Raw genomic sequence first — 13657 nt, forward strand, 5'->3', positions numbered from 1 at the left:
TCTGTGCTTCATATCAAATACTGATAATTTGTCAGTGAACCCCTACACATCTGTGGCAATGGCTCAATGCTGTTCAAATTTCATTAATAAAAACTATTTGTTCAATCAAGTGCACTTTTTCTAGTGTTGATTTGCTTTCAACTGTCTAGATCTACCAGATTGGTGCAGGTCATGGAGTGGAGATGAAGCCATTTTAGACTAATCCATGCACCCGAGACAGCAACATATTGCAGTGTGTAGTGGCAACTGGTTGAGGAAACAGGATGCTGCCCCAGAAAGTTCAGAAAGAACACCTTGCACACAGGATCAAGACATTTTGGAGTTTAGATTTATTGGAGAGGAACCAAGTACAAAAGCAGGTGCACACAACTTATCTACATATTAATGCTGTACAGAGGTACTGCTGTGTAGCTACAGTGGTCTACTGCTCTTTTGATAGCTTATTGAAGAACAAATGCTTGTGTGAAGGTGAACATTATGACCACGCACACTGGTTTCAGGTAAACCGAGCTGTCCTGGAGTTGCTTTCTATAGCTGCCATGACTGGCACAGGAGGAAGCATCAAGACAACACAGACCACAGCAACATGTTGGGAGGCAAAATATGAAAGGCAGAGGTAAAGGAAGATAATTGTTAGTGGGCAATTAACAGTTGACCTGTTGTAGCAGTGTTCTCAGGTTCCAATAAAATATACAGTGAAATGAGCTGCAAGTTGACCTGCTATAATACCTCTGTGTGATGTTAGGCCAAGTTAGCATCTATTCATGCCAAAGATGCTGATATTATAGATTCTTGATGAACTTTGCAACTAAATCAAAATCATACCCCAAAATATAGTGGACCATGTACAATCTAGTTTTAGAGAGTCAAAATAAGGAAGTAAACAATCTGATGGGCAGGTATATTTCAAGGCCTTTTACTTAACATTCAAAAGCAGAAGGAATGAATAAAGCCTGACTGGCCCAAAACTATTTTAACATGCAATTTAAATTGGAAATGCAACACTTCAACACCAGTGCTTATATTCTGAAAATAATCATAAAACGCCATATTATTGGAGAATTACTTTTAGTTCAACCTGGATCCATTGAAATACATTTTGAAATATACAGTATATTTGGCAGCCTTGAAGAAATACCTCTCAGATTTTGAGCTTGTTTCTCCCCTATGACATACAAATGCACAGATCAAATAGCTTATTTTTAAAATACACAAGATAAACAAGAACCCAGAAACACAACTGAAAAAAAACTCTACACAAGGATTAACACAATTTCAGAATGACAGTGAAGTTTGTCAATTCTTTACAATGTTAGTAAAGAGTTAACTTTTGACATATGGTCAGTAAAGGCCATTTCTTCTGCAACTATAAAGATGTGCACTTTATATATTTATTGCCTTATTGTGGCTATAAATTCTTGAGATGAGGGCCATACGTTGCTGTCGAACTCAATCTTATATATACACACAGCAGATGGAGGTAATTTCTGGTTTCATCCAATGTATTTGCACAATCAGTCTAGCAGTCAGTAACATTTGCAGCAATTCAAAATGTTGGTGAAAAACATCCATTATTTTATCCTTATACACAAACTGACATAAAATGGGTTGACCACAACACAAAACAAATTGTCTTTTTTGCTGGGTGCATTTGCTTGTTCCTCTGCAACATGTTCGTTCAAATCTAGTTCTCAGTACGGCTAGGAAACCAGTCCTGCACATTTTAAAAACTTTCTTCAAATATACTTTGTCTTGCCAAACCTGTACCATAAAATCTTCTCTATCATTTAAATATATTGACAGCATGACTTGAACTTGACATCAAATTCGTACTTCGGCCTCAGACAGAGCCTGACTGAATTCCAGTTCCGTTCTTCCTCCTTCTCTCCCAAAGTGTTTACTTGTGCACTCTCCCTCGTGGATTTAAAAGGAATGGATTGGGGTAAGGAACTTCCTCCAGCCAACGTTTTCACCACCCCGATGCTTTTAAATACTTGAAAGAGTGCACACTGTGGAGAGAAGGGGAAGAAAGGGAATTGGCAATCTTTCAGGAAGCCACATTTAAAATAGCTTAAAAAAACACATTAGCCAAAACAGCTTAAAACAGTGGTAAAACCAAACAGAAGTAAAAAAATAAAATTAAAATAAAGCCAAAACCAAACAGAAACACTAAAAACAATCAAGACACATGGATACATTGTTGTGTTACCTCGACCCCTCCCCAGAAAGACAGCTATATTCCCCATACGTACTAACTGACTGGCTCACTAGGTTAACACGGTTCTACTGAGAAGTTGTGTGAGGAAAGCTAGGGTCTGGATTCAAGCAACCCAACATCACTATTCTTCTTGATATTATGATCTACTACTTAAGCTTGGTTAGGACTCTCAATAAGAATTATCAATGATTCTGCACTAACACAGTATAATGAGCAAAAAGTTGTTTGAAGTAAACTATTCTGATAGTGCGCTTTGAACCCAGGTCCGTGGGTTGGACAGTTGGCGTGGTATGGTGTAGGGGGAAGGGGGAGGGGTGTCCTATGTTCCTTTAGGTGGGGTCCACTTTAAGGCGGTGGGTTCAATAGTCTTGCTGCTGCCACGCTTGGTCTCCTTGGCTTTCCAGTCGTCGATTAGGTCCTGGAGGAGATAGTAGCATGTTAGCCTCAGAAGCCAAGGTTTGTCACGCTCCATTCCAAAACCTGTGGAAGTTCTCCTCAGGAAGACAATAAAAAAGGACAGACAACAGTGGCATAGATGGAAACTAGACATGTTGCCACTTTTCAAACCCATTAAATATTTAGCATGTTTCCGATTTTTTTTAAATGAATACACAACTAACACAGCATAGGCAAACAGTCTGATGCGGTAGAAAGAGAAACAAAGCAAATAAAAAAATAAAGCCTCTCCTGAGGGGTAACGTCACTAATACTCAAACTCCAATACCAAAGTTCTCCAGACTTCCAATAGTAAAGTCAATGTGACGAGATTTGAACGGAGGCCTCCGTGAGGTTAGTAGCACGTTAGCACTGCTAGGCTCAATGATAAGTGGATGTCCACGACAATATCGAGACTGAACTGACGTCTAATGGAATAACTCAAACCCCAACTAATTCCACAGTTAGTTGGAGAAATGTCCTGGCCGTCATACTAAATCAGAATTAGTTCTTGGCTGATTAAATAATATATAAAGAATAAATATATGAAGAAATGGTAGGTGACATACCTGTCTCTTCAAGACCAGGTGCTTCCCTTTCCAGTACTTGAGCATCTGGAGGGACTGCAGGGTGCTGACGATGTCCACTGGGTTGACGGCTGTCTCCTGGCTGATCTCCTTGATGGAGATCTCCTTCCCCTGGAACTGGTTGAGGTAGCGCAGCAGCACCTCCTTCCAGTAGGACCTGTAGCTGATTAGGCCCAGGTCTGAGAGGGGCCGCTCTGGGGAGCCCACCTTCTCCTCCACCTTAGACAGTAGGTAACCTGGGAGAGGGCAGACCACACACAGGGTTACACAGAGACCAGGGTTAGAGAGAAACCAGGACCAGACACAGGGTTAGAGAGAGATCAGGTAGAGTTACAGAGAGACCACAAGCTAGTGGCTGTACTCACTGAAGTCAATCAGCATCTTTCCGTAGCCCTGCCTCATGTACTGTGGCATGGTGAGGATACAGGAGACATTGTAGTTCAGGAACGAGTTCTTCTCCTAAAATGGGAGGGAATAGACGTTTTGAGTTTGAGAAAAGCAGTTTATAAATAAAACGTAGCATTATAACTACGAGTGACTGGTTACCTTTGAGAAGTAGCCAACAAGATGGCAGCCGGTGTTGTCAGCCTCTGTCATGACGTAGAAGAGGAAGGGCTCCACGTCATAGTATAGGGTCTTGTGGTCCAGGAAGAGCTTAGCCAGAAGGCACAGGTTTTGGCAGTAGATCTATGGACGATAGGGTCATGTAGCAGGGCTATGGTCAGAGCAGGGTAGTCATAACATTTGCAAGGCACGATAACATAACATTCCTGGGACCACAGCAATCTCTCACCTTGTTTTTTTTACCGTCCACCTCAAAGACGGAGATGTTTCCCTTTCGATAGATCTCATCCCCTGGTGGGTGTTTCCAGACACACTTGGCCTGTACAGGGGGAGGGACAGCACCAATCATCATACAAAAACCTATTGAGAACTGAGATCCACTCTGAAACGTCTGAATCCATCCATAAAGAACAATCAGAAAACACCAGAGAAACGAATTGACATGCACCAACGCGCTCACCATGTGCCGGCGCAGGATGGTCAGACTCTTCATGTACTTGAGGCAGAACTCACACATGTAGAGGCGTCCCAGGCGGGCGTACTCCTCAGGGTAGGGCGAGTGGTACCAGGTGTCCAGCTCGTACCGGCCAAACACGATGGTCTTGATCATGTTGCTGCCCTCCGCCACCTGGCCCTGCAGCTTCTCCTGCACCAGACGGAGAACAGGGAGAGGGGACAGAAAAGAGAGGAGGAAGAGAGAGGTTTGACCAACGCAGCGAGGGAGAGGGGCAGGCAAAACGCCACAGGAGAAGAACTCATTACTCTCCGTGGAAGCGACCACGGAGAATACGCTTTCAGTTGGAAAAAAGGTTAGAAATGTGTGTGGAAAGGATAAGAGAGAGCTTTGATTTGGAAGACTGAAAGGGGAGCCTCTTAAAGATATCGGCTAGAGTAAATCTAGCTCAAAGAGAGCGAAGAAGAACTTCTCCATAAACTACCCGGTCTTGTAACTGACAACACCAGACAGTGTGAGTAGCCAGATTACCCAGAATGCTCCCCGTCTGGCACTGCCCACCATAAACGGTGAGAGCTGGGCGTCGACTGGGCCCAGTCCAGACAGTCACTAGTACAGGCTCAGGAAAAGAAAGAGGAAAATGGGAGGAAGGGCGATGAGTTCTCTCTCTTACAAGATCCTCCGAAGCACGTGCCTGGGCTTTTCGAAAGAGCTCCAGGTCGTAATCACTTGTGATGTTCTCCAGGAGGGGCTCTCGGTTGTTGCCGTGGGACTGCCGGTGATCCTGGGACATCAGAGAGGGAGAAGAAGCCTTTAACCTCAGAACAATCAGCACATCTCTTCAACCGGACACATTATTTACCTTCAACATATCTGTTGTCCGAACAGTTGTCAAACTGTGCTTGCAAACACTTTTTAATTTTGCAAGTATTATATTTGTTTACGTTTCATATGGGATAAGAGTCTATTACAACGCGTAGGCTACAAGGAAGCTTTTTCTTCTGGTACTAACGGAAAAGGGTAGTTTTTTCTTTCCTAGAGTTTGGATTAGAGGTCAGATCATCACACTCACCATGTACTGGTCTTTCTGCTCTTTTAGCAGACCCGAGTTCCTCTTCTTCCTCATTTCCGTCACCTTCTCCTTGTACCTCATCTGCCTCTCCGTTGGGGCCTAATCCATTATGCAATGTTATGATACTGCCATGATACTGCCTTTATATCCAAATCCTTAACTAATTTGCGCCCTATTGCCTTTCTTGAAACATTTACTGCAAGGAAGGACAAATCCAAACCAAAAACAGTAGCGTAGTGATAACATGAGATGGTTGACCAAATGAAAGGCCCAGGATCAGGATCATAGTACCTGGTGACGGGTAGCGTGTCTGTTCTCATCCTGCCGGTGGGACAACGTCCGCTCCTCTACCTGTTTGTCACGAGAGGAGGCCCTCGTCTGTGAAGAGAAATCCCGTTTGGTATAACATCCCTACTAAAGATATACCTACAGTATGTTGTTTTATTAAGTAGTAGGCAGACAGATTTCAGACACGGCCCAAGAATCCCACACCTCAACACTAAAGCCAACTTCCAAGGTCTTGTAGATTTACCTTGCATTCATCTACAGAGAGGTTGTGGAAGAGAGGGCAGCCAGATATTGAGAAGTGCCTCTCATGTTTCCCTGTCAAATGGCCTGAGAAACAAATAAAACAGAGAACATCAAGTGAAACAAATGCAGAACATAACAATTAACAGTGTGTGTTTTGAAGTTGTAGCATTCTGAGGTCCACATTGCACAAAAAGTCAACTATGTAAATAAATGTCCTGCCCTTATTGACGGTGGAGCTGACAGTTAAGAATGAGATCATTTACCCAGGGAGTTGCAGCCTGGTGTGGGGCACTTCATGTTGAAGTTGTAGCTCTCGTGGAAGCGACGGCGCTTGGGCCTGTGGGAGAGGTCGCTGCCAGAGTCTTTGAGTGACAGCTCCTTGGCCAGGGACTCGTCATGAGAGGCATTAGGGCTGGACACGTCTATGTCCGACTCCGATGAGAGAGCGTTCCCTGTTGGGGTGCGGGGCGGAGACTCGTCCTGGTCTGCTGCTCGCTTCAGGTCTGGAAGAGCCAACGAGGAGAAGAACACATGTAAAGGAATTGTTATACTCACAAGCCCGACAGACACCTCACATTTTTTTATTTTACCTTTTTTAACTAAGCAAGTCAGTTAAGAACAAATTCTTATTTACAATGACGGCCTACCCCGGCCAAACCCGGACGACGCTGGGCCAATTGTGCGCCGCCCTATGGGACTCCCAATCACGGCCGGTTGTGATACAGCCTGGAATCGAATCAGGGTTTGTAGTGATGCCTCTAGCACTGAGATGCAGTGCCTTAGACCGCTGCGCCACTCGGGAGCCCACACGATGGGGCTTAGTTCATATTTCAAGTACCTGGCATGTATCAAGAATTATAAATGAGGACATTCCAACTATCTCACAGTACCATGTTTATAAAGTTTCAGGACACAAGATTCCATTTTGTTGTGATGCTGTTATACACACACTATGCTATATATTTTTTGTCAATGTTGGTGATGCATTTGTTTTTCACAAAATTCTTGCACGCCCCCTTCAGGTTTTCCCAAGGCATGTTTTTCCAAAGGCAAAAAGTGAGGGGTATGAAATAGGGCAAGAGGGGATGATGACTCATCGTGACACCAAACACCCAATACATGATCACATACAACGACCCCACCATATCAGCAACGGAACCCAAAGGAATGAATAGGGATGGTAGCTACAAGCATAGGCTGCAATTTTCAGCAGAACTGTGAGTAACCAGCAGAAACATAACAAATGAGTGGAATAACATGTGGAGGACAACACAAGCTCAAATCATCTATGTTTGAGGACACAAGTCCAAAACAAACTTAAAGAGTAGAAATGTGCTGGTTGAGCGCCACTGCCTCTTCGAAAACTTAAAATGATACAATGAAAATATATCATAAATAACGCAGTGGGTGGCCAGCTCTCAGGTGTGGACAATGGAGCGGGGGGGAACTGTGAGAGAAAGTGACCATGCTGCATCGTCCTCCTACCCTCCACATGCTGCTCCGTGTCCGACCCCGAAGAGCGACTCTGACGCAGAGGGTATTTCTTGGGGGTGACCGGTGGCCCTTGCTGCAGACTACGGCTACGGGTCACTCGCCGGGCAGAGAAGGTCACCACCTCTGCTGGGCTGATCTGGACAGGGCTGGAATCTAAAAATATATTTTTAACAGACGTCTTCAGGGGTCTCTGGCCCTCAGCAGTAATGTAGCATGCTAGGAGGTACACGTCTTCTGTCTCGTCAATGGAGAAATCCCTTTCAAGCAGAGACATTTACACTCCCTTAACAAATGGATTCATTTCCACAACATACCTGACCATATAGGATTCATATACAGGCAACAAAACAAAACATAGGCCCAAGCAGTAGGCTACTTGTTGTATATAACAACTTAATAACAATATCAGTTGTTATCAAATTGAGGACCAAGGGACATGTCAAGCTTTTCAAAAACCACATAGAATGCATCCAGTTTTTTTTCAATAACAAAAGTGAGTGGGAACTATATCCTCCTCTACTCAAACCATAACCACCAGACCGAATAGGGATCAGGGGGGATGACTGCTGTCTAAACCCATTCACAGTTCATGAGCTTGAATGCTGATATACAATGGCTATTGTACAGCAAGAGATAACAACCCATGAGCACATCTATGGGTATATCTACAGACAGACAAAAGACAACCCCCGCATTACAGTCAGTATCTTCATTTTGAATCTTCTGACAGATTATTGTCACAACATTTGGTTCAATGACCGAGACTCAAAACTCATAGGGCTGGAATCCAAGGGATTCATAGTTATTCAGCATATTCCTATTGCAGAAACATAATAATATAAATATCTTGGCCATCTCATGACAGTTCCATATCAAAACTGCATTGTTGGTTAGGGGCTTGTAAGCACACCACTGTAAGGCCTGTACAACACCTGTTGTATTCGGCGCATGTGACAAATAAAATTAGATTTGAAAAACATATTTACCTTGTGAACTTTGGCTGAGTCGCAGCGATGCCCGGGTGAGGCGCGTGTTCCTCCGTGTTCTCCCATAGGTCTCGATTCTGTCTGTGTGCTCATGGTCAGCAGAGAAGTCTGAATCCTCAGTGCCCTCGGAGCTGCTCCCAGCATTCCTCTTTCATAGAACAAGAGGAAAGATCGATCATCAGTTATGCACATCAGTAACATAAACATCACGATTCTTTGGTTTGGTTTCTGTTAGCTTGTATGAACAAAAATGCTATCGTTGAATCCATTTATGATTATCATGAAGCATCACTTGTGTGCCCCAATCTTCCAACAACATGTGAGAGGAAACAGCGCAATAGCCGCTCTAACTGCGACGTGAATAGGCTATATTCAGTAGCCTACAGTGCATTTGGAAAGTATTCAGACCCCTTGACTTTTTCCACATCTTGTTACGTTACAGCCTTATTCTAAAATAGATTAAATCGTTTTTTCCCCTCCTCAATCTACACACAATACCCCATAATGACAAAGCAAAATGTTTTTTTAATTTTAGCAAATGTATAAAATATATATCACATTTACATATGTATTCAGACTGTTTACTCAGTACTTTGTTGAAGCACCTTTGGCAGTGATTACCCATTACCCATTCTTCTCTGCAGATCCTCTAAAGCTCTGTCAGGTTGGATGGGGAGCATCACTACACAGCTATTTTCAGGTCTGTCCAGAGATGTTCGATCGGGTTTAAGTCTGGGCTCTGGGTGGGCCACTCAAGGACATTCAGAGACTTGTCCCGAAGCCACTCCTGCATTGTCTTGGCTGTGTGCTTAGGGTCGTTGTCCTGTTGGTAGGTGAACCTTCACCCCAGTCTGAGGTCCTGAGGGCTCTGGAGCAGGTTTTCATCAAGGATCTCTCTGTACTTTGCTCCGTTCATCTTTGCCTCGGTCCTGACTAGTCTGCCAGTCACTGCCGCTGAAAAACAACTCCACAGCATGATGCTGCCTCCACCATGCTTCACCTTAGGGATGATGCCAAGTTTACTCCAGACTTGGTTTCATAGAATCTTGTTTCTCATGGTCTGAGAGTCCTTTAGGTGCCTTTTGGCAAACTCCAAGAAGGCATGTGCCTTTTACTAAGGAGTGGCTTCCGTCTGGCCACTCTACCATAAAGGCCTGATTGGTGGAGTGCTGCAGAGATGGTTGTCCTTCTGGAAGTTTCTCCCATCTCCACAGAGGAACTCTGGAGCTCTGTCAGAGTGACCATCGGGTTCTTGGTCACCTCCCTGACCAAGGCTCCGATTGCTCTAGGAAGAGTTCTAAACTTCTTCCATTTAAAAAGGATTTTATTTTATTTAACCTTTATTTAACTAGGCAAGTCAGTTAAGAACAAATTCTTATTTTCAATGACGGCCTAGGAACATTGGGTTAACTGCCTTATTAAGGGGGCAAATCAACAGATTTGTACCTTGTCAGCTCAGGGATTCAAACTTGCAACCTTTCGGTTACTGGCCCAACGCTCTAACCACTAGGCTACCCTGCCGCCCCAGTATGGAGGCCACTGTGTTCTTGGGGACCTTCAATGATACAGAAATGTTTTGGTACCCTTCCCCAGATCTGTGCCTCGACACAATCCTGTCTTGGAGCTCTTCGGACAATTAATTCGATCCCATGGCTTGGTTTTGCTCTGAAATGCACTGTTAACTTGGTACCAAATCATGTCCAATCAATTGAATTTACCACAGGTGTACTCCAAATCAAGTTGTCGAAACATCTCAAGGATGATCAATGGAAACAGGATGCACCTGAGCTCAATTTTGAGTGTCATAGCAATGGGCCTGAATACTTATGTAAATATGGTGGGATTTTTTTAATACATTTTCAAGAATTTACAAAAACCTGTTTTTGCTTTGTCATTATGGGGTATTGTGTGTAGATATGAGTTTAAAAAAAAATCTATTTTAGAATAAGGTTGTTACGTAACAGAATGTGGAAAAGGGGAAGGGGTCTGAATACTTTCCGAATGCACTGTATATCCCCAATATAGCTCCGGTCTCCCCTAATCTGCATCGGATGCACTCATAAATTCTCTGCTACTCACAGAATGTTTCAGAGATCTCAAGTTATGATGCTGCGTGCATTTCATCAAATGCCCGCAGTCAAACAAATAATAATGTGATACAGGTTATATTCCTGTGTTTAGTCTGGACTGCATTCTCACCTGCAGTGGACTGCACCACGGAATGAATTGAATCGGACCGAGTACACCCTTTTTGAACAAATCATGGTGCGTTGTTCAGTGTGTTCCCAAGTGCAAATAGGGGGTAAACGCACCAGAGGTCGGAAAAAACGCACCAAACCAATTGTGTGAAAGCCCCCTACAACTGCAAAAACATGTGGCAAAGAAATGTACTTTATGTCCTGAATAGAAAGCGTTATGTTTGGGGCAAATCCTAACACATCACGGAGTACCACTCTTCATATTTTCAAACATGGTGGTGGCTGCCTCATGTTATGGGTATGCTTGTCATCAGCAAGGACAAGTGAGTTTTTTAAGATAAAATAAATGGAATAGAGCTAAGCATAGGCAAAATCCTAGAGGAAAACCTAGACACTGGGAGATAAATTCACCTTTCAGCAGGACAATAACCTAAAACACAAGGACAAACATACACAAGAGTTGCTTATCAAGATGGCATTGAATGTTCCTGAGTGGCCTAGCTACAGTTTTGACTTGAAATCGGCTTGAAAATGGCTGTCTAGCAGTGATCAATAACCAACTTGACAGAGCTTGAAGAATTTAAAAAATAATAATGTGCAAATATTGTATAATCCAGGTGTGCAAAGTTCTTGGAGACTTACCCAGAAAGACACAGCTGTAATTGCTGAAAAATGTGATTCTAACATGTATTGACACAGGTGTGAATACTTCTGATTTCATTTTCAATAAATTTCCTAAAACTACATGTTTTCACTTTGTCATTATGGGTATCGTGTGTAGACGGGTGAGAAAAAACATCTAATCCATTTTGAATTCAGGCTGTCACATAACAACATGTGGAATAAATCAAGGGGTATGAATACTTTCTGAAGGCAAAACTGGACTGGAGTACTAGCTAGTACTCTACACAGAAAAAAATCATAATCCAACGGCACAAGCACATAAAATACCGAAAATATTGTTTACAGGCGTCAATGGTTTACATCTTAATTAATGTGGAGGAGGAGCATGTGTACAAGCAACACTTCCGCAGTACTTTTCCCACAATGCACCATGTCAAAACATTTACTAACGGCCAGAATTGAAATCCACTCGGGAAATGTTCCAAAACAAACATGAACATGAAACGGACCATACATATGTATATTACACAACATTGCCATACTGTTACGTTAACAACTAGCGTATCGAAAATACATTCGAGATGTAAATGGCTCAACAATCATGAATTTAAACCAATTGCAAGTGAGGAAAGGCGGGACATGAGAAAATTAAACCAATTGACACTATGTTATTCCTGAATCAGGCCAATGAAATCGTTGTTTTGAGGAAGACAATTATTTCCCTCACCACCAGCACGATTCAAGTAGCTAAAGCCAGAGAGGTTTGAACCTAGATTACACATTTTCCGTACACCCTGCGGGCCTGTTCCACCAAGCTTTTTGATTTATCACTGCTAACTGGTGGTTAATCTGTTAGCTAGATAACTACGTTAGCTAGCTAAAACGATTGTGAAATGATGTTCAAATGCGCCCCATCACTATAGCCATGAATGCACACACTCACGGATAGCTAGCTAGCATTAGCTAGACCAGTATCGCATCAGCTTGCCATGGCATTTGTGCTATTCTAAATGTTACACAAAACTTATTGTGCTATGCTTTAACGCAAACTTGGGCTCAAATAGCTCTTACTTGTCACGTTATAGTGACATATTAGCTAAACAAATTAACATTACATATAGCTAGCATGAGTCAGTCACCTGTATTTTACCACCAACGTTACGTATCTAAATCAACCAAGTTCTTACCTTTCTCCGAGGCATATTTCACTTTAACGGCGTCTGTTTTAAGACGTTAGCTATTCCTTAGCAGTAAAAATAAACACAGCGTTTTAAAATGAAAATGCTCACTAAAGAAACTGGTTGACTGGGCATACCGCTCAACGTTTCTCTCACACTTCCGTGGTATGTTCAAGCAAGTCGACACGTTTCGGAATGTTTTGAAACGGTTCAACTGTTATTCAATTGGCCACTAGATGGCAGTGTTGTAACGTGTACATGACGGTCCCTTGTGTAAAGGCCCCTTGCTATTCGGAATCCATGGGAGTAGAGGTCGACCGAGTATGATTTTTCAACACCGATACCGATTATTGGAGGACCAAAAAAAGCCGAATCCGATTAATTGGCCAATTGTTTTATTTTATTTGTAATAATGACAATTACAATAATACTGAATGATCACATATTTTACGTTAATATAATACATCAATAAAATCAATTTAGCTTCAAATAAATTATGAAACATGTTCAATTTGGTTTAAATAATGCAAAAACAAAGTGTTGGAGAAGAAAGTAAAAGTGCAATATGTGCCATGTAAGAAAGCTAACGTTTAAGTTCCTTGCTCAGAACATGAGAACATATGAAAGCTGGTGGTTCCTTTTAACATAAGTCTTCAATATTCCCAGATAAGAAGTTTTAGGTTGTAGTTATTATAGGAATCTAGGACTATTTCTCTGTACGATTTGTATTTCATATACCTTTGACTAATGGATGTTCTTATAGGCACTTTAGTATTGCCAGTCTAACAGTATAGCTTCCGTCCCTCTCCTCGCTCCTACCTGGGCTCGAACCAGGAACACATCGACAACAGCCACCCTCGAAGCAGCGTTACCCATGCAGAGCAAGGGGAACAACTACTCCAAGTCTCAGAGCGAGTGACGTTTGAAACGCTATTAGCGTGCACCCCGCTAACTAGCTAGCCATTTCACATCGGTTACACTAGCCTAATCTCGGGAGTTGATAGGCTTGAAGTCATAAACAGCGCAATGCTTGAAGCACAGCGAAGAGCTGCTGGCAAAATGCACAAAAGTGCTGTTTGAATGAATGCTTACGAGCCTGCTGGTGCCTACCATCGCTCAGTCAGACTGCTCTATAAAATCATAGACTTAATTATAACATAATAACACAGAAATACGAGCCTTAGGTCATTAATATGGTTGAATCTGGAAACTATCATCTCGAAAACAAAACGTTTATTCTTTCAGTGAAATACGTAACTGTTCCGTATTTTATCTAACGGGTGGCATCCATAAGTCTAAATATTCATGTTACATTG

The 13657-nt window shown here is 42.6% G+C and overlaps 1 protein-coding gene across 4 annotated transcripts; it reads right to left on the minus strand.

Moving 5' to 3' along the window:
- Positions 1-306: 306 nt before the first annotated feature.
- Positions 307-12531, minus strand: LOC115171258 (histone acetyltransferase KAT7). Of its 4 annotated transcripts, none has more exons than XM_029727893.1 (14): positions 12351-12531; positions 8342-8489; positions 7347-7508; positions 6125-6364; positions 5863-5945; positions 5622-5708; positions 5331-5429; positions 4953-5042; positions 4265-4450; positions 4034-4123; positions 3787-3927; positions 3606-3699; positions 3223-3476; positions 307-2636 (listed from the first exon to the last, which is right to left on the minus strand). In XM_029727893.1, exons 1-14 carry the CDS (start codon positions 12363-12365, stop codon positions 2538-2540), a joined length of 1788 nt encoding a protein of 595 aa, XP_029583753.1. In that variant the 5' UTR covers positions 12366-12531; the 3' UTR covers positions 307-2537. The 4 variants fall into 4 exon arrangements, with proteins under 4 accessions (XP_029583753.1, XP_029583752.1, XP_029583754.1 ...); XM_029727892.1 differs by having other exon boundaries at positions 4932-5042; positions 12351-12530; XM_029727894.1 differs by lacking the exon at positions 7347-7508 and having other exon boundaries at positions 4932-5042.
- Between the last annotated feature and the right edge of the window lie 1126 nt (positions 12532-13657).

This window comes from Salmo trutta, chromosome 32, assembly GCF_901001165.1.
Source record: "Salmo trutta chromosome 32, fSalTru1.1, whole genome shotgun sequence".
Lineage (NCBI taxonomy): Eukaryota > Metazoa > Chordata > Actinopteri > Salmoniformes > Salmonidae > Salmo > Salmo trutta.

What these genes read in the sequence shown, in the direction of transcription:
- LOC115171258 (XM_029727892.1), bottom strand. An exon ending in TCTCTGTAGATGAATGCAAG is followed by an intron (nt 5,709 to 5,862) that starts GTAAATCTACAA and finishes TTCTCTTCACAG; the next exon opens with ACGAGGGCCTCCTCTCGTGA. An exon ending in AAAGATGCTGATTGACTTCA is followed by an intron (nt 3,477 to 3,605) that starts GTGAGTACAGCC and finishes GCCCTCTCCCAG; the next exon opens with GTTACCTACTGTCTAAGGTG.